This window comes from Pararge aegeria, chromosome 2 (assembly GCF_905163445.1).
Source record: "Pararge aegeria chromosome 2, ilParAegt1.1, whole genome shotgun sequence".
Lineage (NCBI taxonomy): Eukaryota > Metazoa > Arthropoda > Insecta > Lepidoptera > Nymphalidae > Pararge > Pararge aegeria.
This window is the reverse complement of record NC_053181.1, coordinates 9,464,909-9,490,512: the sequence shown is the minus strand read 5'-3', so window position 1 is coordinate 9,490,512 and position 25,604 is coordinate 9,464,909. Positions and strand designations below refer to the sequence as shown.

The following is a 25,604-nucleotide window of genomic DNA, read 5'->3' as shown; positions in this document are numbered from 1 at the left end:
TTTACTGACTCTGAAACTTATCTGTGGAACTAAAACACTAAATAGTTTTGAGTAAATTGTTGCAATAGTTTTACTGAAAGAAATCAGATACAGCCCTAACATCACATGCAAAAGTAAAATCGAGTGTTATTATTTGCGCGCTCAAGCGTAGCTCAAGTAGGTACTATGCACATGTCGGTCTTTTATCTTCAATATGGTTTTCATTGGGGTCATTGTGTGTGCGTGTGTTTGACATCGTATTTCCCAGACGGATAAACCGATTTTGATTATTTAAAAGGTTAATTGGTTGGAAGTGTTCTTGGCTATGTTTGGCAAAAATTGGTCCAACATAGCCGCCACAAAATGGCAGATTACATTTTTTTTGTTGACAACTCCCTTTATATGGGAGTTAATAATTTAAATTTACATATTTTTATCTTATTTTAACCGTTGGTATTTCTCATAATTTCACGTCTCTACTCATTTCATTATCTAACACTCTACTCTAACTCGGTACTCTTAAAGTTGATATTTCAACTTTATTATCAACATTGTATCGTATATTACGATCAAGGGAAGATGGGACCAATTTATGAACAACAAGTCATATTAACTGTACAACTATCTCAATTGATAAGAACAATATTTTATCGTCCAATAATTTTGCACTTCACACTAAGTACTTTTAAAAACGCAAGCATGTTATTTTACCCCTTTGCGTTATGTATTTCGTTATCTTTAAAGATAAAACTAGGTCAATATCTGCTATGAGTTGTTTGGTTATAATTGTGAAGTTAAACTTTTCATGTGTAATAGGAATAAATGAAAAGGTAAATTTAATATGCATGCGTCGAAAAAAATCTTAAAACATTATTGTAATCTCCTAAGAATTTCATGTTCAATTAATTTATTTTTAATTCCCATGAATTACAATTTGTATTTTTAACTTGATGCGTTTGGAATAAAGTAATCACCATCATCGCGATACAATAAAAAAATGCATATGCTTATGTGTGTGCAAAAGTGCTTTCTATATGCCTCTTCGAATAAAAAATAGTGACGATGACTTTTCAATTAATCGGGTCAAGTACCAAACCATTACCAAAATAAACTCAATTACTAAGATATAACACAAATTTAGTCTACAAGAACCAAACTTGTACCTAATAAAGAACCACTCCGTGTGCAATTCTTCAATCCGTATGGAATGCATTGACCCAATCACACAGCACACACAAAACATAAGAATACTTTCGTGTCTAGTTCAGACCGTGCCTGCACTAATATTTACGCAATTGGTCATAAATTACAAACACAGACAAATATAAAGAAGAGGATCCACTTATTTATCTTTGTCTGTGTTAGGTTAGGTTAGTACATTGTACTTTTATTAATATAATAGCCAGCAAACTTTATACACGACTAACTCCAGCTTTTGTTTCTGTTCTCATTGAGCTGGGACGTAGTGGACTTGCTATGCATACATATCACCCTATTTGCAACATTCCACTTTCCTTTTACGCCTATTTAAATTTTCCAATTTTCACTCGATATTGGAGCCATTCAAACAATTATTCGGAATAATTTCTTTATTTTTTTCTTGTTACATAAAGTACAGTGTTAAGGTTATACCTTATACTGCAAATAAAATAATGAAAAGTAGAGTTTTTTATTACCTACGCTTTCAACAAAGAAGGCTTCAACAAAAATTAATAATGTAAAACCTTTGTTTCAATTATGTAGGTACTCGTAGGTATTAAAAAAAACAATGAATTCACAAAAGTTTATTTTTAAACGAACGCCCTAATTACTCGTGGTGTAATGCAAAAATACTCCCTCATACAATGGCTTACTCCACAATATTTCTAGATGACAAAGAGCAAAATATACAAAAATCTGAGAGCAGAGAATAATCTACTAGCCTTGCCTTGGAAATATACAAAAAGGACTCTTTAGATTTACTCGCCGTCGCATGGTGGCATAAAACTAAATTATTTTGCGAATGAACGTTTTCACTAACTTCGAATAAGGCAATGCCTAAATAAGTACCTAATGCCTAATCTAAGGAAATTCCTAGTCAACCTTTCACCAAAAGAAACGTGTTTTTTCCAATAGACATCGCCAATAATTAAGGCATTCTATTTAGGCAATGCCTCAGTGTAGTGAATACGGGCGTAAACGCCAATAAAATTAGTATGTCACTAAGCCAGGGCGGGTATAGACTAGAAAAAAAAGTAAAGTTACTGTCATGTTAATTTGTTTTTCGGCAACTTTGGTGCAAAGTTTTCTTTCTTTCTACCTACAAATTTTATTATTTATAGAAACCACCTGTCAAAATTTTTCTAAACGATTGTGAAAACTGCATCCGAATCCGTTGCTTGGTTAGCGGAAAAACAGACGGACGCGGAAAGCGAATTGGTTTTAACTATAAATATGTCTTCCTTTTATTCGCCAACTGAATCTAGCTAAAAGATAATTATAATATTATCTTCTCCAGAAGACTAAGATAATAAAAACAGAACCCAATTCACCACAGCTGACCACCGAAATGGTCACAAAAATTTTAGATGTATAAACATGAACAATATTCCAACCCATTACTTAAATAATACTAGGTGCGGGTCTCTGTTAAAGCAAGTTATATTTAATTGCTTAGGCGCACGCCGTGGATCCATCTCCAAAAAGGAAGGCTGTAGACCTAGACACTTAATGTTTCATACATAATACTGGTGTTTTATTTATTCTGTAGTTTCAGTATACGGCAATTACATCCGTATGCTAGTCATCGGCTGTCTGCCGGCGACGCTCGGTGCGTGCATCTCTCGGGCGTCCGCGTCTGAATTAAACATGAGATTTCTGAACTGATCGTTCGGTAAACTCCTTTAAACTGTAATACGGTGCTCTTATTTATATGAGAGCACACGATTCTGTAGCACAGATTTTTACAAAATAGGCCCTGGTTTAGTTTACCGATGTTATTCAAAACAGGTATTAGAACTGGGATACACATTTACATATCCACTTACGAAAGTTTTCCAAGTATTTTTCTGTTTCCTTTTTTTAAAGGGTACTTTTCAAACAAGAAACATGATCAATATTCTCCTAAGAGTAATTTATTATTGCTGTCAGTTACACCTTATTTATAATAAATAAATAATACCAGACAATAAAGTATAGTTATAAATATAGGAATGAAATAGGTATAATAAAACAAAAACTACAATTAATATATTTATATTTTAGTAAAGATTAAAAATATTTTATACTAAATAGATAAATATAGAATCTCCACATAATTTAACACTGTTTCTCCAGTCTTGACGTTTGTCTTCTAAATGCTAAACTGGCGTGATAAGCAAATTCTAACCAAATGCGTAACTTTATAAATATTTACATTTAAAATCTCACAGCCAATAAGCCTAGACCTTAACTTATAATACAAATCATTACTATGCATATCACAGGTTAATCTGTGCGGGTCTATACCCAGTACATGTAGTACGTGTACATTGTATATTGGTGAGTTCAATAAATAGGCAACCATTCCATTTCTGCTTGGACTTCAAAGAAAAAGTTTACTCTAAGCTTTATGACATCGCTTGTTCAATGTTTTTTCTTTTCTCCCTTTTCTCTTTGCAGTACAAAAATATCATATCCGGGATCCACATTGCCAAAAATACTACCAAAAATAAATTCTGTGCCGTTATACAGATAATGTAACTATCTGTATAATCTCTGATCCATCCGAGGAATAATCCAGCTGGAGGTACAATAATACCTATGCTCAACATGCCCAAACCAACGGCTGATGGTACTTGAGCCATTGTACACTGTTCGGAAATAGCGATGTTTCTGGCAACAATTACCATACTTCTTCCAAATCCATAAAGTGCGGACATGATCAGAAGCACATATAAGTCGGATTGATACGCCAAAACTAAAATTAAAATAAAAACAATATTGAAATAGAATGTAACTTAAATAATGTAAACGAATAAAATAAAAATTGTAGAAAACATTGTAAAGTGCAAAGGTTGGTTAAATAGGTAAGAGTAAAAACTATTACAAAAAAACACGGTTATCATATTTTAATTAAATGTTAATTAACATGACAGAATGAGTTCCTATTCAATATTATGTTTACTAAAATAATCAAGTTGTAGTGTTAGTTTAAAATTTGAACGTGATAATCTCAAAAAATACAATTAAAATTCAAATTGATTGCACGGTAGTAATAAGTTATAGCTAGTATGAAATAGTTGTGCCACTTACTTTGTCTCACTACGATTAACCATATGCTGGTCATAATAAGCATCATTCTGGCTTTAATACGGTATTTATCTTGTAACATGGGCAAGGTAAGTCTGCCAATAATATCAGCCAAAGCAACAGCTGACATACAACTTGCCGTCTGCTGTTTATCCATAAATACTTTTTTCTGTAATAATCGTAATCATTTATAAAATATGTATTAATATAAATGAAAATTAAAGAAGATATTTCATAATGTGAAGTGTATATGTTCGTACCTGAAGGAACAACGGATACAACATGCTGAAGTTTTGAATGGATACTACTGTAATTGCAGTTCCAATGATCACGTTCAAGAAACGAGGACTTGATAGAAGAGATATGTCGAATAAGTCATATATTTTTCTCATCAATGTCTTCTTTGGTTTTAGTACTATGCAATTTCCTAAAAATATTTGGAAATTAATGCACTGTAGAATGTATTTATTAGATTTCATGATTGAGCATGATTAATTTTTAAAAATATACATTTAATGACAAAAAGTAAAGTACCGTTTAATATTTCAACAGATTTACTGTTTCCGTTCACTTGTAACTCTTTGTTACTTTGTGATAATATTTTATTTGGCTTTTCAGCTCCAATTTCCGAAATAAGTATAGGTTCTGTAGCGCGTCTTGTGCCTTTGAATTTAGCATTACCATTAGCATTGTAATCTTTGTTCTTCATGGCTTCTTTATCATTCTCTTCTAGCAGATACATCTTTTCATCAATTTCAACTTCTATTTCTACTTTCTTCATATGCCATTCAACAGGTTGAATCAAGAGTGTTCCGCATATCTACAAACAAGGATAGAAACATTTAAATTGTTTTTTTTACCACAACGACCTTCGTTTTGCTATACCTATTTAAAAGTTAAATCTGCTTAATAGGCAGCAAAAGGACAACCTCCTCGGAGCTTTTGTGAGCACTGTGGTCCTATAAGTTATTGGTATATTGGTGTCCCCAGATTTGATTCCCGGCAGAGGCCAATTGGAAATTTCTCGTTTCTGAATATTCTATGGTGTGCTACGATATGGTTTTATCGGTTCGGGATGATGTCGCGTAGAAACTGACTAGGGGTATGGGGAATATAAATGCTTAACCTCTAACATGTAAGCTTGCTACAATCATAAAGTGAATCATCACTTACCTGTTTTCTGTCGAGAGCTACTCGTATATTGTACAGGAAAAAATATTTACCAAAAATAAGGATTTACACAGATTCAATTATATGAGATATGAGATGGGCTGAAGCATGAACTAAATAAGATAATTAATTAAGCAAGATAATTACCCCGTGTAAACTCAAAGCCGCTAATAGTAAACAAGCTCCTCTAAATCCAAAATTTTCCAAAAAATATCTCACAACATGAGGCATAAGAGTCTGTCCCACACCTGTGCCTGCCATGGCAAGACCAACAGCTAAACTCTTCCTGACTTTGAAGTAGCTGTTTATTGACACAAATGAAGCGTTCTGTATAAAGCCCAGGCCGAGACCTGGAAAATGCTAAGAAAGTTAAAAATATTTTAATCCAACCTTTTTTTATAAATAATGCTTTCGAAATCATATAAATAAATAATACTGTACCTAATAAAAATCCATAGGTTAATATCAAATGCCAAATATTCGTAGAGAATCCACTTAAAAGAATGCCAGCTGTACATAAAACTGCACCTGATACTGACACAAATCTAGGATTCGTTAATTTTACTACAGCCCCAGCTATTGGTCCACCGAAATTTGAGACAAATAACATTGTGCTTAAAACTATAGCTGCGCCCTGCGTGTTATGTCCCATTGCTTCCAATGCATCTCCATATAACAAACTAAACAATGATAACATCGACTGATTAAAAATCTGAAACAATATATGATGTTAGTACATCCAAACGGTCATGGTCATCAAATTAAATAGCATGATATGCTATTTAATTTGATGACCATCATTAATTTAGGCCTATATCAAAAAGCGCCGATCAAAAAAGAATTTGCAGTATTTCGTTAGAACTGTTTCAACTATATATAATTAATCAGACACCGAAGCTTTAGTACTATCAAGCTTGGATTATTTGATTTCTAAAATCTGTATTTTTTGTACCAAATTAAATATGTTTACATTTCTTTTTACTTGTTAGGGGCTTACAATTTTTGTTAATCAAAATAGAAATACTATATAGTATTATTTGTTAAGAAATATTTTGTTGAATATGTATGCATTATGCATTATCGTCACGACACACTTAAAACTATTAATTAAGTTTAAAAGTATAGGTACTAAAATATAAGTTACTCCGTTTGTAAGTGTTTATGTGTTGTTCTGGTAAATAAATATATTCCATTCTATATATAATAGCAGGTATTTGCACTGGGTATATACCCAGCTATTTCCGGATAAGTCACAGGTATTATCTAGTTAATTATTTATAAGGAAAAGTGCATCAAAAAACTATGTCATTAATATTCAGTCTCATTAAATGTGTTTAGAGGGAGGTATGAATCGTGGTTAATGTCCGTTTATGACGATTTGGAACCTAGAGAATCAGAGATACCTGTCATTGGTGTTCGAGAACTGTATAACCTACATTTGAAAGAGCCGTTCCTAATAAGACCATCCATCCCCATCCTCCGTCAGGTGGGACTAATTTTATTATTTTCTGTGTTTTCTTGTCCGTCTGTGGTACTAAGACGAAAGAGTTCCTTTTCGACATCTTGTTTGATATTTATTTTGTTTTATCGCCTCATTAATTATTCCGTCGTTTACCTGTAACAAAAAAAAATACAAAACATTAAAATGTATCAGCTAGCTGTAACCTACGACTTTGTCTATGTAATATAATTGCTACGCCCTCCTGCTTCATAATTGAAATAGCTTTCGCGAATAGGTTAATTCTTTACACAGTTAATAACTGTCTTATACAAGTAAGTGCGAGGACCTGGGTCGACACGCAGCAGTGGTAATTTGGTAATTTATTACTTCTATTTTCTGGAAGGCTTCGGCCGTGTATAGTAAATACCAGCCTACTAAGAAAGACGAACCGTCATGCGACTCCGTGTTCCGGCCGAGGCCGCGTGTAAACCAATTTTCGGTAGCCAATTATGAAGTCAATCAAGCAAAGTCAAATATTTCTTTATTCAAATGAGAATTAGAGTCAGAAATAAAGCAATTAGAATTAGCAATTGAAATTATTTTCTTTCAAAGTAACAAAATATTTATTTCATTTGTCGAAATTGTTACTCTACATGATTGCTTATGTTTATACCAGCTTGAGTAAAAAATTTGCATTATTTCCAAGGTTGCTTTGCATAAATCGTTTAAGTTAAAAAAAAAAACCGTAATTGATTACTATGTTTGAAGCCACACTTATTTTGTACTAGCTGACCCGCGCACCTTCGTCTGCACCAAATGATATTAATTACATGTTTTAATATCTTAAAAAAAACCTAGAAACTAATTGCAGCGCCATCTACCAGGTCTAGTTAAAACTAGCTAATTCATCCATACATCCATCTTCACTAACTTTCGCATTTATAATATTAGTAGGATGATACGCATGCATTCGATCGTTGTCCCAAATGCCTTGTGACTTGCAATCTGTGAAGAAGAGTTATATCCTTTATCTCCGACAATAGTTATCGGAACTCCATTAGACATTATACATGCTGCATAGTATAGACTTTCAAATAAAAAAAGAATTATTCAAATCGGTTCAAATTTAACGGAGCTATGAAGTAAAGTTGACCAAAAATTTCATCCCATTTCCCGTAGGAAACTTATATTTCATCGGGATTAAAAGTATCTTAATGTTGACCCGGAATATTAGCTACCACTATACCAAACTTCATATAAATCCCTTCAGTAGTTTTCATGTGACAGACAGACAGTCAGACACACAGACAGGCAATATATACATACTATAGCACAGGCTCGAGATTTTTTTTTTTTGACAAAAAAGAACCGACTTTCTGAAATAACTTAAAAGCAAGAAAAATGTAGAAAATTACTAGATACTTTCTACTCTATAAAAGTATAATCACTTTCTACTATCTATATATACTTTCTCATTTTACTTCGCACCGACATAAAATTATAAAATATCGTAATGCAATTGATAGAAAGGTGTTTAGTTGAGTTTTAAAATTTTGATTTGTATCAAAAGTATATGGAAATATACAGTACAACAATATTAATAATAATAATACATTAAGAGAGGTTATCCGAGGATATTGACATAACGACAGTTATAAATAATCGATATATTGTTTAATATCGAATTTATCAGCAACAGTTTCTTGACTTTAGGTACTTAAAGTAGGTATGGAATTGTTATCATGATGCAACCACGGGTAATTTTTAAAATAGTTGTAAATAATACACATCAGATAGTTTTTCTGTAAATATAGATTAAGTAGCAGAGACAATAACGGTTTGGCCAACAATAAAATAGCATGCACAATGTATCACATTACACGTGTTGATAAAGGATTATTTTTACATGCATTATAAAGTTGTCTTATGCAATGTTATGTGCGTTATCGTTTGATAAAGATCGTGATATTATTCCTATGAGTACAAAGTTTGACCAGAGAATTATGACTCGATACCAGCCATAAGTTGTTGAAACCAAATCATCATCATCATCATTACTAACCAATTTTCGGCCCACTACAGGGCACGGGTCTTCCTCGTAGGATAAGAAAGGTGTAGAACGTAGCCCATCCCGCTAGCCAAGTGCGGATCGGTGGCCGTAACACGCTTTTGTGTCCATTATGGAAAACCATTAAGCATGCAGGTTTCTTACCGATGTCTTCATTCCGCCTTAATTAAATTGAATAATATTTAATTGCATAAAACGGAAAAAAACTTCGAAAAGTTAGAGGTGCGTCATATGTATTGGAGTCCGAACTCGGTTGCCCCGAAAATAAAGCCATAGTCCTAACCACTAGACTATCACCGCTTCATACACTGTATTTATCATTTCATCATCATCATTTCAAAAACTATTTGTTTTTGTAACATAAACTTCAGTTTTACTTTTCTATTTAAGTTGCGATGATGTAATCTGTTCTTTTACACTTACTTTGTAATGATAGTGTTTACATACATAAGTAAAGATATGCCCATATATAAAAGAAGAACACAGTTAATTAATAGTATATATCTGAAAGACTAAATAAGCTTGGCAACGTATAAGAATTCAAATATATTTTTACAAATAACGTATTATTTATTCTAGTTAAGTTTTACTTTGACTTTATATTCTGTTTGGATTGACTGATTAGATGGTAGATTATTTGAAAAAAACATCCAAAATAAGTCGATGATGACTGATACCTTAAGATAGGTAAATGACGGATATTATTACTAAAATTGCTTAATAAACAATGTTTCCATGCAAGAAATAATTGATTAGCATTCCCACGGTAATGAGAACGGTTTCAAGGAAATCATCGTACAATATTTCCATGACAACTAACAACAACTACACTTCTTAGAAAAATTAAAATACTACAAAGCTTAATTCATTGAAATTTTATATAGGTTACTTAGAAGTAGTTTTTTGTTGAAAAATTAAAATATATAATATAATGAAATCCGACCAATAAAACTTTTTGATGGAAGTTTAAAAATGTATTATTATTATTTTTTAGCAACACTCGGGATCCGATCCCGATGTTAGAATTTTTTTTTTCTTGAATAAAAACAACGCTACTCTCCGAATGCTAGCTATCTATCTTTTAACTGAATTTCATAACAATCGGTGCAGCGGCTGAACAGAACATGGGTAAGAAGTAAATGAACAAACTGAAAAAGTTGCGAATATTTAATATTTTTATGAAATAATATGAATATGGTATATATTGTACTACAAAATAAAAATCGCACATAAATTGATCCAAGATAAGAGTTCGAAATGTACCACGGAAAAGACGCCCGACGTCTTACTTTAAAATGTTTTTTTTTTAATTTTTTGTATCAGCAAAGAATACGTTTACACAAGTATACCTTCTGATCTACCTTAGATTTCATATCATAACTGATTCCCTATCTGTACGGCTAGCGTGGGCAGGAGACAATTATGACCCCGGGGAAAAGGTAAAAAAAACTTCTCCCAAAGCTTTATAACCTCTCAAAGCATTTGCACACAAGTGGAAATAATATCCAAATGTGTAACAATAAACGGGAATAAATTTCTCCTATTCCACGTTCCCGTGCTTTAGCAGGTGGACACGTTAATTGTATCCCCTATCAGGGGATACGATATAATCGAGGGATATAATGTTTGTCTGCTGCCTGTGCTAGCCCTGCTGTAGAATTAGCAAAAGATGTATCATTTAAATATAGTTAAATAAATTAAAAAAAAATAAAGCAGCTGTTAGTAAGTATTATTTTTGTAATCTATTTCTATATCCATACTGAAATCACTTAAACTTTTAAAATACCAAAACAATAATGTGAGCTTTCTAATTTTTTATCAAAGAGTAACAAAATCCATTCATCTAATCCAACAAAATGTGCAGCTAAATGAGGTCGAAAGAACTTAAATTATGTAGTTGTATTAGTACCTGATGTTATGCTTGACCATATTTCTGAATGGTAGGTACACCATTCAGTAGAATTTATTCATTAGAAAAAATACATTTAAGTTACCTCTAACGAAAATTTGAAATACGTTTTGCGTATTGAAATCGAAACCGTTTATGCCACGATCTTATAAACTGTACACAGTGACGTATCATTGACGAAATGCGTTATACGAGGTCAGTCATGACATTGACCTTAATCCAAGTTTCAATTATGAAGTTATAAAAGTAAATCGCGCCATTAGTTCCGTGTAGTGACAACAGATCAGAATAAAGTTGTCACCACCTTTCGCCTTCCTACCAGATAGAAACTGTCCAATTTTAATAAATTAAAGTGGTAAGTAACTGGTTGTTTAGGATGTTGATACCTAACTGTTAAACGTAATTAATTATTATTTTTTTGGTCGGGTCTTTTTAACGACATGCAAGCTAAACGGAACAGAACTGTATTTGAATTATTAAACCAATTTAAAACAGAAAAAAAGTGCACTGACTTATTTGAATTTTATCGCTGTATCTTCTTACATTTATTTCCTGCACTGGGCTGTGATAGTAAGATAAATGTTACGTATTTAGGAATACTATTTCAATGTTTATAGGTACTTAAATGCTTATGCACATCTGAACTCTGTGCTTAATCGTTATTGTATCGTTGAGACTAGCTGATTAAATGAACTACATCCTAATTAATGCATAGGAATGGATTTTATGATATTATTAATAAAAAATTGTTAAATCATTGTAATATAATATATTTTTGTTTTATCTATTATGTATCGCGATGATTGTATTTTCCTAATTTCACGTTGTTGTAATGGGTATGAAGGAAGGTGGCGACACTCATAACACAAGTTACCCTAGTGTGAGTGTTTAAGCACTCCTTTGTGCACAAATTCATAGAGTATCAATGTGTGTCGTCCATAAGGAGATTCCTGCTGTACACATTTTTCTATATGAAATAAATAAATTATTATATATTATTATACTATCTTCAAAGGTTGCCTGTAAGAGATTGCTTGCAGCAATAAGGCTGTCTTTGCATGTCTACATTCTGTACTGTATACTCCTTACTGTTTCTTTTCCTACGTGCAAAAAAGTGTTTCTTCTTCTCATTATTATTTACTTGTGTAACGGTGCATGTATCGGGATGCAATAGCTCGGGTCGGGAATTTTGGCACAGATATTATATGAAACATATTATTAAAAATATAAAACCTTACAGTCTGAACCTTACATGCTTCACAAAATGGTCCACGTTTGTCTCGGACCTCCTGAAGTCTAACTCTGTTCTAGCCATAATTTTTGCTATTAACAGGCGATAGCTGACATAATAAGCCTCCTAGTTTATTTGTTTTACACAGTTATAGTTAAATGAAAGATACAAGAGCAAACTAAACAAAGCCTTGAAGAACTCTCTGAAGCTAACTTTTCCCTATTTCGCATAGTAGTATATTTATGTGTAATTGTTATGGTGAAAGTAGAATATAAGTCGTTTTAAGTTAAGTAAACTAAATATCGTTGAGATAAAGTTGAATTGAATAAATGTAACAACGCAGCAACTGCGGTTTGCAATTGATATCGTATAAATTATTATGTTACACTTATGTATTTATATTTTTTGCGGTTTAATGTCACACGGCTAACAGATGGTCCTGAATGAGCTTTCAGTTATATAATTATATCAACAAATCATTTCTTAATATTACGACTTAAAACAAAATAAGTAACCATTGCTAATTCAAATATATGATGGCATTTCTTGTAGTGTTTAGAATTCGTTTATTTAAGTGGTGAATATTTTTATTTTAAAGTCATTTAAGAATCATTTATTAATTACTCTATTGCATTTTTGAGAAAATAAATGTACCTATTATTTTAAAGATTAAACATGGCTCGAGCTTGTAAGATTTCGTAAAACAATCATTCTTAATTGAAATAAACAAACGGATTATAAATTTCTTCAGTACGTGCACTGAAAACAGTTATATCTTTGTTTCTATACTATGAAGATTAAAAGATTGTGAAATAAACGGTAGAGTAATTAAAACGTGTGAACGTGTCAGATAATGAGTAAAGTCTTTATTAAATAGATTACAGCGATAACAACCATGTGCTAAAATTCCTATCAATATCCGTTATTAATAACTTACTTTTAGCGTTCTGAAATATTCCTCTCATTGTTAAATAAACAAATTGATAGCTGTACTATTAAATTGATAATAAAACCATTGAATTGCAGCAATATTGGGAGAGACTTCAAGAAGCATTAACAGCAGTTGTCAAAATTGAGCAATTTGAAATTTGACCAGTATACTTCTTATTCACGTAAAGTGGGAAAGTATTGTTCTATAAACTGGATAGATTTTTTTATAATGGTTCTATAACGGATTAAATTAAATGAGTATTTTCTATTTAGTTTTAATACATTAAGTTTTGGGGGCTACATTTGCAATGTACTCGTAATTACTCAGTGTTTGAAAATGAAATTCCACCTTCATCAGTGAGCTTAAATTATTTCTTTGGATTTTACTTTACTCGACAACTCAAAAACTAACAGGAAATTAAATAAAAATGATAAATCCTTACCTAGTGATGTATACCTTTAATATTATGAAAAGCGATCTCCAAATCAGCAACCCAGTTCGATTGCACGGATTCCATTAAACACACATGGCTTTTTCCGTGTAAACGACCGCCCACTATGATTTCACAAACATCAATGAATTGACACTATATCAGAGTAATCGAACCGGACCAGGCGATAAGATCACATGTTTTCAGGACACACACTTAAGTAGGTAGGTAACGTAATTGAATACGATGATAATATTCTGATTTTATAGAAACCACCATGTCAACTGTCTCAACCGACCGTCTCTACTTCTTTTTTTATTGTCTACCAAAATAAATCGTAAAGAATAAACAAGAAAGGTTTAGACAATATTTTAAAAATACACTTCTTAAGAGCTCATCTCCAGTGACCCTTAAAACAGTCGGTTAGCTGTAAATAATTATATTAGAAGTATAGTACAAAAAAATAGAAACTAAGACTTGGGAAAATAATGACTAAAGGGTTTGTGTCCAGCTGTATTAATAAATGTGTTTAATTAGATCATTTGAATCTGTCACACTATCTACATCTGCGAGCATTTTTGCTAACACGTCGGAAAGATTCTAGTAATCATACGATGCAAAATGATTGTATATTACTCGTCGACTGATAAATAGTTATATAAATAGTTATTGCACAACAATTGTTTACAAATAACTCAATTGAAGTAGGTGATACATATTCTCAAAATTATATTTACTCTTTCATTAAGGTGTCATTATCTACGTTGACTAATAATTTGTGAAATGTGTCAAAATAATTGGCAATTTCTATAAAACCAGAAATATTAATTTTTGCATGATGAAATCGTTTTGTATGACACGCACTGTATCGCGGAGAGCAGTACTAAAGTGACTGATGTAAGAATTATAAGGTCACTCAAACAACGAGTTCATGACACCGTTATAACAATAAAAAAATGGTGGGAAATCGTATTTAGTACGCTGGGGCCGATGACCTTTTTGGCGCACTGGTACGAATAAAAAATCTCTGATTTTTGATTTCTAGTTCAAAAAGTAATGTTTCTTATGATCATATACTATTTACGATATTGTACGGGAACTTTGCAATATATTACTCAAGTGTATTATTTATTTGGAAAATAGATATAATTTTGCAAAACAATCATAATATTTGAATTTAAAGGGATCATACTTTAGAATGATTTGATATCATTTAGAAAGTAGCGCAAGTGAGATGATCCTTTGAATGAAGTATATCTATAATAAGTAAAGAGTGTTATATGTACTATGACAAAGATAGATAGTGCTCTTTCACACTCTGTTTAAATGAGTGCAACGAGCAGCAGTCCGCAATATGTGTTCCATAGGTGTGCAGCGTGGACAGAGAAAGATTTTTGGAAGAAGATAGTATTATATGAAGGGACAACATTTAAAAAAAAAATTAAACTGATATTTCCTTCATGTATTTGCTACACATACAATGTTATTTACGTTTATTTAATTATACAAAATGTAATTTATACTGAATTCGAAGATTTCTCAAAATTATCAACCAATTCAACGTCGCATACTGAAATCGAATCCGATCATGACACGTTTTTATTTGTAGCTGTATCCCGAAGTAGCGTCTCAGAAAACGATAGTAATTATTTCTAACAGCATAAGCTATCAGCTAGCTATTATTTAATAAGGATTTACGTATTGGAAAAGTTATAATGATAAAAAGGAGAGTGCTGGACGTTAAAGTGAATAAAGAAAAAAGCATTTGAACGGAATATTGTAGCTAACTTTATCCATAGATAGGGAAAAATGAGACTTAATCCTGCTTTAGAATCACGCAAATCTATGCGTGAATGCAATTAGCATCCACGCTTTGCAACTGCGAATGCAACTTTATGTTTTGCACAATCCTTTGATACAAACATAGAAACCGACAAAAATTGTAGAACAAGCCGCTAAGCCGAGCTGAATAATACGCAAAACGAATCCATATTCGCTGTTTAGGCGCTAATCTGAAGAGAAAATATACAATACTAGCAGCTGCTGCTGCCCGTGACTTCACCTCCATTTCTTTTGAATTTGAAAAATTATTATAATTATGTCCGTCTTCCTTTTCCTTTTCAGAAGGTATGGATATGTGTATGATAATTTCAACCAACCATTTTTCATCCAAATCGGTGCAAAAAAAAATATCATTCACAATTAGGTTAAAAACAAAGAAATAAATGGACAGAACCGCTTTCACATACAAATCTTTACCAATATAATAAATGCGAAAGTGTCTTTGTTAGTTTGTTTGTCCTTCTTTTACGCTCTAAGTTAGCAACCATGGGACTACTTTTTAGAGAAAGAGGCGACTTTTTATCCCAGGAAAAAAAAGTTCCTATGGTATTTGTAAAAAAAACAGTAATAAACGCGGACGAAGAACGCGGGATACAGCTTGTTTATATTAATATTATATTTAGTTTTTATTTGTATGGTAACATGTTCATTACATAGAGTCCGTTATCCCATCCGTTTTTCTAGATCCAAAATACAAATGGCTATTCACGCGTCGTTAAAATCAACACTGTCCATAAAGAAAACTAAAAAAAATAGTCCACATTTCATTCAGGTCATATATTATTTGCAAATGCTTTTGAAATTCACATCGTAAATTGTAAAGCGTTTAATCAACAGTGACGTTGCCAAAAAAAAGATATAGATTTGGAACTGAATATAGTAGATATTTTTGGTGTATTTATTTTTTTACGTTTGCAGTGAAACTAAGGCATAATCCCTACTAATATTATAAATGTCAATGTAAGTTTGTTTGTTACGCTTTTACGAAAAATTGCTTAACCTGTCCTCATGAAACTTTGTACACATATTCTTGGAAGTGTTAGAAGTAATATAGAATACTTTCTATCCCTACATTAAGCTTTGCCTTTTGCTTTTGCTAAGCCTTTGGGAGAGGGGATGAAAATGTTTGACGATTTTACACCATAACTCCGACAATTTATAACCGATTTAAATAATTATTTTTGCACTATAGAGGTAATAATATGTGTTTAATTTTGCTCAAACTTTGTGTAGATCTTATGAATGTGGTTATAGATAGAGGACAGTACTCCCCAGCGGACGGCAGCAAACCCCTCATTTAAGGCTTAGCGATGCTGAATACTTTTTAATTTTTTTTAGAACTACAACTAAATTTAATGCCACATCAAAAAACAAAATCAAACGTAGACGAAGTCGCGGGCAACAGCTAGTACATATATAATTTAATTATATTACGTAAATGTGATGTATCTATAAAATCTTTTTGAGGTCGGTCTCATAGGGAAAGCACATAATAATTAGGTCAAGGATACATTTTTTACTGAGTTTGATTTTCAGTTAAGGTACACGATAAGCCTACCTAGTACCTAACCTTCTAAATCTGGATGGTAATAATTTAAACTAGATCAAGCTAAAAATTACAACTAACTAAATTAAAAAGTAGATTCGAAGTCACGTATCCATTACAAATCTTGTATCTATCTATAAAAGAATTTGTATGATTATATTTAACTATACATTAATTCAGACTCTATTTCATTACCCACAAGATTCAATTCACATGATTTTTATAAATATTTAATAGATTATCTCTTATCCGTATCCCACTAGCGCCTGATAAGCGCCTGATAGTCACTATCAGGGCATTCGAAATTTTAAGTTTATCTCTAAAAGAAAAAAATAAGCGTTCATCTCAAAGGTATTTGTTATCAAAACGAATACAATTACCTACTATAATGTTATAACTTTCGTACCTAATAAATGTAGATCAAGGACAAACAAGAATATTTAATCTGTTTTAATTAGACTTTTAACAGATAAGATTCTAATTTCATTTATACTTACATTAAAATTACATTAAACACTATGACCCAGATAAATACGTTATCCTAATTGTTATATTTAGGAAATAATAATTTTGTGTTAGCTGAATTGATTAATTAAATACTTATAATAATACAAACTAGCTGTGCCCTGTGGCGCACGCTACACACCAATTACACGACGCAGCGTATTGCTTCATAGTCTACAACCTTCTTCAGTAAATGAAATACCTAAAAGGCAAATATACAAACCTGTGATATGATATAGTATATAGTACAGATACAAAAGACTTCTTTTAACATTTTGAAACACACAAATGAGGAGTGGGCGACTAGTATAATTCCAATTATATTCATCGAATCTATACTTAATTTGAGCAGAATTAAACTGATATTACAATATGTCCAATTCAAAAAGAATATTTAAATCAGTTTACTATTGATGCAGTTATGGTGCAGAATCGTCACCTACTCAAAAAGTGTGTCCTACTTCGAAGTATCTTTCTAGTAAATCAATGTCAAAAAGTAGACAGTAAGAGTAAAATAATGATAATGGTAACCCCGAAAAACATAAAACCATTTCCTATGTCTCATCAGGTGTTTGAAATCCTGGTTAAGAAAATACTACGATTCGATTTAGCTCCACTCACATCGTATGACGTCGGGTCAGCGATTCTGCTTTTATATCTGTTTTAAAAAGAAAAATATTATAACTGATTTTTATTGCCTTTTTTTTCAGCGTGATGCGCGGTCAAGATGTAGAGAAAAAGACAAAATGTAAAAAAGAGGTACAGATATGTTATTGCGTGTAACTAAAATGTATTAATGGTTCAAACTTTATTATAACTTGTGAAATGTCGGTGATTAAATTTAGAAAAACAAAACAGGTGAAACAATTTATATGGTTGTAAGGGTGCATTTCAAGATAAGAGCAGGTACAAAGATAAAACGACGTAAAGTAGGAAGTAAATTCAATTTACATTTTACCAAAGAGAAAACGCGATTTGCCAACTTAAAATAAATTCGATTTCGATTTCACTCCGCACTTAAACTAAACTAATTTACTCGTTCGGCTGATGATTTCATGGTAGCCATCCCAGTACTTTGACAAAAAGCTGAATCCAAATTTCAGATAACACATAGCTCTGCAGAGCACTTAGAACGCAATTTGATTCAACTAATGCTACGTAATCCTGATCGGTAGCACACAAATGGCGGGCGTGCGCTGTAAAAGGCCTTGCGTAAATTGCAGTTGGTGATTGATGATAATCCCTGCACATCTGCACGGGCGCAAAACAATACACTTTCAACATTCGGTTGCACAGCGATGGGAATTTTCTCACTACATTTGTTCATATCAGGGTTTTTGTAATAGTCCTATTGTTTTGGAATGCCTCAATATTTCGATCTAAATTGTATTGAGTCATTATACACAATTTATTTAAAAATCGTTTTTTTCACGTTAACCATGTACCTTAAGTAGCCCGAATTTAAGAAAAAGGGAATGTCCCCAAATTCACCTCGGATAAACGGTATTTGGGAACTAATGTGTCATATTTTCGTCCAATATACATTGTCAGATGAACTTAGCTTTAGTATAGGATGTGTTACTAGTATGGCAGTGAGGATCCAAGACATGAGCTCTGCTTTTTGGTACTATAAGATTAGAATTTCTTCGAATCTAAGATGATGGGGTGATGGAAACAGCTATTATCTACGTGGTTCAAAAAAGGAGGTCCGTAGAATATCTGAAAATATAAACATGGCGCAGCAAGTTGCAAAGCTAAATTGGCATTGGGCATATAGAGCACATCTTGAAGTATTTCACATTGAATTTTAAATTTTCAAGACACTGAAGACAAAAGCTTAAATTATTTAATTTGAATATTCCTCAAAAGAATCTAATAAATAAATAAATAGAGAGTAACAGAAAAATAATAAATATAATAACCCCGACACACTTAAAACACGTTACTTTGTCTCATCAGTTGTTTGCACTCCTGTTTTAGAAAATATTTCTATTAAATTTGGCTCCACACTCATCGCATGACAACGGGTCGGCGATTCTGTTTTTATATCTGTTTTAAAAAGAGACACTATTATTGAAGCACTAGGTCAGTGTATTACAGATATTGATTTTGCCTCAGATATACCAAACAGAGAGATTACTAATTTTCAAGTGAATCTAAATAATACAGTTAATACAAAAGGGCTTATCCATATTAAATTATTCGTAAACCTAAGAGATCTTTTAACAGTCATTAGCTTCATTAGCATAATGAATAATTTATGCTACTTTGTTGCCGTATAAATAAACAGGGGTTATTTATATCACGATTTTTTTAATTGATGCAGGATTTGAATACTATAAGCTTTCTTGTGTTTTCCACAACTGCATTAAGTAATTTACTTTTCTAAATAGAAATGTATAATAGTTATATAAGTATACCATTGCATTTACATTGCTTTTTTATGACTGTAACTAGTTGGATAGTTCGAAATGGAACTGATGCATTCTTTGATCAGTTTTATCTAAGCTTGGCGAAAAACAGTCTATCAGTTAGAAATCAGTAGTAAATCAATATCTCAATACAAATAAATGATGTAAATTAATAATATTTACCAGATCACTATTGAACATTTATTTTTACTTTTATAAGCTATCACCTCCTCCAATAAAAAACAATTCTTTGTGAACCCATACGCATGCACTTTAACCATCTGGCAGGTAGGTCTGATAGTTCGTAACTCTCTGGTTACCAGACGCCCTCACAATTTTTTAGTATTAAACAAAAGTTTTGCTAATCAGGACGTAAGTTCCTATAAACATAGCTCAAGGATACTCAGAGGCACCTGCTAAAAATTTTTAAATGAAGGTCTACCTTGAGGTTTTCTTTGTACCATATTCAAAGATTATGTATTGATTGATCATAACCATCAATAATACAACGTCATACAAGATAGTTTATCATTTCTAGAGACATTTTTTAACAATAATGGAAACGAGCAAAAGTTAAATATAGTATTAATCATACTCAGGAAAATTAGTAACATTCAATATTGTTCTACTAGTTGTAATAATCTGATACAAGCCTCTACATGTGAAATTGGCCGTTATTACCTTGAACATTGTTATATGTATGGTAATAACGGCGACCAAAAGTGTATTATGTTCTCCAAAGTTCAGGGATGAGCAACTTTCTATTTTCTAACACGGGTATGCCACTGAACTTCTGTACTAAAAATTCCCAGTCGGTAGTTGCATCAGGACTTAATGTAGACTAACTAAGTTAAGAGTAAGAAGAATTCTTCATTAAAGATATCGTTCCATAGCTATCTGTCTGTCCGTCCGAGGGGAGAAGCAGCATTCAAGCCGGTGCACCCAGAAAACAATTATTAATTGTTTCTCATGTATTGCCAGCCGATGGCTTAACACGATGGGATTTTCCGCGTCCGTCCCTCCATCTCCAGTGGATAACCAAGGGATCAACGAACGTTCGCTGCGTTTGCCGTTGGCGAAGGGAGGCCGGGAGCAGGAGGATGGACGGAATACTCCTTCACTTTTATCACTGTGAGCAGGAACAGCGTGAAATTTTAGCCCGTAAGATTTAACATAACCTCCGCGCCCAGTGCCTTGATGATTTTGAAGATTTCTCCACGATATAAAAATGCTAGTATATCTTCAGAAGTCAACTGTGGCTGTGGTGACTGGTGATCTGCAAAAACTCCAGTATCGTAAGTTTACTTCGCGGCCTCTTACTACCCTTTACGAGAACTTTACACGAGACGCTCCTCCAATTTACGAATATCAAATATATAACATTCTTATCTTCATACACTCTCAATCACAATTCGTGACATGAGACAGTCATATTATGAATGTCAAATGATTTCATACGTGGTTCAACCAACGCACCAATCTCGATGATACTCCAAACAGAAATAGTATGGATTCTGGCGATGGGCATAAGATATTTTTTATCCCAGAAAAGCATTCGGGAACTGTTCTCATGGAATTTAAAAAGATAAACTCGGTTACCGATTCCAAACCGATCAAATGTTGCTACATAGAGCTAGGTTGCATTATGGAGACAGGATACGAGCACGGTGCAAAAGCTAGTTATCTAAATAAATGATTCTACTCATCTTGTATTGTGATTGTACGAGCTTATAATTTTAGAGCTTAATATTTTGAATACATATTTGAAGTTAAATTTTAGAAGAATTTTAGAAATTGAAGAAAAGTTTTAGGGCAATTAAGCGCATTAACCTACTTAAAATAATAACACGATAATAGTATGCAAAACAGGATTTAATAATTTATATCTTAAGGTCAGCGTCTTATACAAAACATAAAAGGATTATTCATAACAAACCTTTGTCAGTATCGGTATGTAGTGCGGCCGTGCGGAAAGGCAAGCGGAAGGAACGCCTTCGGAAACAGGATGGTGTAAGATAAAGAGAACATTTCCTGTAGCGAATCTTGGGAGATTTAGCAGCATTATACATAAGATATCTTGTTCTTTTAATATGCCTCGGGCATAATGTTATTTGCTGCTTTTTTTTGGAGGTTACAATTCAAACGATGTTGTAAGTGTTTGAATTTATTACAAGAAGCCGGGGTTTTTTTACCAACGTTTAATTTATAATATTTTTGATGGTAGCTGGTAATATAAATAAATAAATATATTACGACAATACACGCATCGCCATCTAGCCCTAAGCGAAGCCCTCTTGTTTTATGGGTGCTAAGATAGCTGATAAATAATTTTATGAATATAATACACAGAAATACTTATAGTATATAGATAAACATCCAGACACTGAAAAACATCCGTGTTCATCACACTTTGAGAATCGAACGCTCCATTTGTGAGAATCGAACCCATGGCCTTGGACTCAGAAAGCAGCCTGCGCCCAAAAGGCTGTCAAAATATGGTAAGAACTCTCGAAGGGAATTGAGCATCGTAACTACCTGTGATTTTAAATAATCATAAATAAGTATACCCATACTAGCTGTGCCCTTGGATTCCCCGGCATTAACTATTTCAATGTACAGTACATTGAAATAGTTAATGCCTAGTCAATGTAATAAATTCAAAAGTTGTTGCATGAAAAAACCAAACCAACAAATTCACTTTGATTATTTCGGAATAAAAAGTACTCTGTGCTTAATCTTAGTTTGTTTTAATCCGCATCAATCCAACAAAATCTGTATATTCTATTTTTTACGGAATATCATACAGAAAATTCTTCTTTAGTCACATTTGTTTTTATTAATAATTGTTGGACCAAGCAGATGGTACATCTGAAGTGGAAAACCATCGCCTATAACAGAGGCACATTTCACCGGCTATGCACCCGCCTGAGGCTGACGCGTTAAGTATCATTTGCCTCTCCCATTCAGACCGAAAATAGCATTGCAACAATGCTGCTTTGTAGCGTTATTGCAATAGTTGTTGTTGTAGCTCAAGTACTTAGAGCTATGTTAAGAGTGATATGATCTATACGTGATCAAATCGGAAATGGGGAGATCCGTAGAGGACCTAGAGTTACCGACATAGCTCAGTGAGTCGCGAAGCTGAAGTGGCAATGGGCGGGGCACATACGAGTAGCTCGGAGAACCGAAGGACTTTGGGGTCTTAAGGTGCTGGAATGGCAACCCCGCACCGGTAAACGCAGCGTAGGTCGGCCCTCAACAAGGTGGACAGATGTATTTGAGACTCTGGACCTATGGTCTTCAGACAAGAAAAAATTTATTAACATTGTGTCCCAAAAATTGGTATTGACGTCTGGTGACCCAAGAGCTGGCGCTTATAACGGCTAAGTCTAGCAATTCAAAGGGGTAATAGCGCCAGCAGTTTTAATAAGAAACCCATAACTGAACAGTTAGACGGCTTATATTTTTGTAAATATTAAAGTTTGTAATTTTTAATATGTACCTGCTTATAAAGCAAAAAAACCTGCTAACAAAGCTAAAAAAGCTAGCTGTTCATTTTATACAATGAACTTCTGCTTGTTAACTTTGCTTAAGCTTTTGATAAGGTAGTTTTCCGAGAATATAAAAGAAGTAAAAAAACATTTGATTGTTTTTAGCCCGATATATGGCACAGTACATATATAATACAGTACATATATGATACGGTACAGACACATATAATGATAACGTTCATTTTACTAAAATTGATATTTCATTATTTGGGTAAAAGAGGATCTTTTGTGTAAAAATACTACGTTACTCAGTGCGTGAGTTCTAGCCGCATTGAGCTGGTTTTTTAAATTATTTTAAAAATCACCAATAACAATATAAGCGAAAAAACAAAAAACTTTTAGTCTTTGAAGTTGGGTATTTAGTATGAAACTTGTACTTTTAGTTAACAATGAACAAAAGAGCCGGCAATAACTTTCGACGAAACTCAACGGAGGCAACAAAAACAACTCTATAGAGCAGAACTTTCAAGAAAGCAAAAGTCTATTGATGTACAGGACAGTATAGTTTTAGGAGCTTTAAAGAAAAGTTCATTGATTTCACTCCTTTTATATTTTTCGAAACATCCGCAGCTTTTCCGGTAGTAAAAAAAAAATATGAAAGTTCAATTATTCACAAAGTTTTCACCTTAACCGTCGGTATATAACCAAATTTCCATAGCTTCATCACATAGTTTCTTTGATCTGACCATTATCATCAACCTCTACGTTCTGCTACGGGTTGGTTTAATAACATGGGCTATAATTGTTTAATTGGAGAAAAATAAGAGTCGGGTAAAATAACGGGAACATGAAACTGGATGTGTGCAAAGCTATTTGTACGATATACGATACGAACTCCACGATAAGACGGAATTTCGTTGAATTTAAATGTATGGTAAGCGTATTGCAATGCTGTGTTACTTTGAAATGCGATTACAGCCTCCTATTAAGCATCCCGATCATCAAATATGTACTGTGCCAATAAATAAATTAGTTAATCGTTTAACTTCGAGACGCAATCGAAAATAGCTTGATTTTAATTTAAGTTTGCCAATTTACATTTCCTCCAAAATTTGTTTACGGTATTCTTGGTATCTGTTCATAGATAAATTTTACTTGTTTTATCTAGATCTTCACTAGATCTACCATACCATAGTATGTATGTCAATTTTTTTTCTCTTTTGTTAAAAAAATGCTTTGATAACGAAGTACGCAGTTTAACCTCACTTATACTCGTATTTTGGCTTTGAGATAACTCAATAAAGTAATACAAGTACTATAGGAAGATAAAAGTTGATCGTATATTTCTAGGCTTGCTAGACCCATAAAATCGGAGACATTGGATACCCACTCGTTTTAAAAAACTAAAATGCCAAAGTCTTTGATAAAACAAAAGTTTGGCTTTGCAACCAATTCTGAGTTACCTAACTAAACCTTTTGTTTAATATTAATCCCACAAAATTTACACTATAACTCATTCGAATCTTTTTTATTTATTACTGAAATTTCTGAGAATGTGAAATCGATTCTCGATAGTAAACATAATATAAATTTCAACCAAACGGTTCGTTCATTTATTCTCTCCTTGTCACGTGGGACATTCCATTCTTAGTAACTCGCAAAATCCCTAATTTGTAGAAATTCTCGTGTTGATTTTGCGGGAGATTTAAAATTTTCAAGTTTTTGTTCTCAACAAGATGTCATTAATCCGTTTTCTGTCTTTTTATTAGTGAGGATTATTATAACTTTGTTCTTTTTATATTTTAAAGAAACCATAAATAAGAACTACTACGTTTACTTTTTTAACTGTAGTTTTTTACTTGGTAACGTATGTATGTAAGTCTCCTGGTGTGATAACATAGCCTGGGGATCGGGCATTGTGGTTGTTACACACTTCAAATTGTTACTTTCATCAGCACAGCACTTAATAAATGCTCTGGGATTACTTAATCGTCACATTTAAAATTCAAGATAAAAACTCAGTTGTAGTTGTATTGTCGCTACTATTAAATCAGCTAACAAACTTAACAACTGTCATAAACAGTCAAATTGATTATCGCTGCAGTGAATTTCAAGGAGATCATTATGCAAAATAGGAATGACTACGTGTCGGCGTCTGGACTGACAATTCGAGATAGTAAACTCTGTCTTACTATAGCTACTAATCCACATTATCTATCAAAGTGCAAACATGATGGTGTGTCAAATAAAGTTCAACAAACTTGTGTTGGATAATGCGCAGGAACTACTCGTAGTTGTACAGGAACGTACTTATAATAAAAAGTATTTGCATTAAAACATCGGTATAGACAGATTCTAACTTTCATTACTCGAGTAAATTTT

General features: G+C 32.7%; 2 protein-coding genes across 4 annotated transcripts in view; one reads left to right on the top strand and one right to left on the bottom strand.

Moving 5' to 3' along the window:
- Positions 1-25,604, top strand: part of LOC120633682 (lachesin-like) — a 337,749-nt gene that overhangs the window by 144,204 nt on the left and 167,941 nt on the right. The gene's annotated exons all lie outside the window — the stretch shown is intronic.
- Positions 3,276-13,587, bottom strand: LOC120633634 (monocarboxylate transporter 2). Of its 3 annotated transcripts, none has more exons than XM_039903935.1 (8): positions 13,441-13,587; positions 6,855-7,033; positions 5,860-6,130; positions 5,566-5,768; positions 4,807-5,068; positions 4,509-4,675; positions 4,252-4,417; positions 3,276-3,916 (listed from the first exon to the last, which is right to left on the bottom strand). In XM_039903935.1, exons 2-8 carry the CDS (start codon positions 6,978-6,980, stop codon positions 3,567-3,569), a joined length of 1,545 nt encoding a protein of 514 aa, XP_039759869.1. In that variant the 5' UTR covers positions 6,981-7,033; positions 13,441-13,587; the 3' UTR covers positions 3,276-3,566. The 3 variants fall into 3 exon arrangements, with proteins under 3 accessions (XP_039759869.1, XP_039759851.1, XP_039759860.1); XM_039903917.1 differs by having other exon boundaries at positions 4,783-5,068; positions 13,441-13,586; XM_039903926.1 differs by having other exon boundaries at positions 4,783-5,068; positions 13,455-13,586.

Bases quoted from the DNA above. Each gene is read 5' to 3' on its own strand.
- LOC120633634 (XM_039903917.1), bottom strand. From the start codon at position 6,980: ATGTCGAAAAGGAACTCTTTCGTCTTAGTACCACAGACGGACAAGAAA. The intron at 4,676-4,782 runs GTACTTTACTTT...AAATATTTTTAG, and splicing joins ATCTGTTGAAATATTAAACG to GAAATTGCATAGTACTAAAA. The intron at 3,917-4,251 runs GTAAGTGGCACA...TTTTAATTTTAG, and splicing joins GTTAATCGTAGTGAGACAAA to TTTTGGCGTATCAATCCGAC.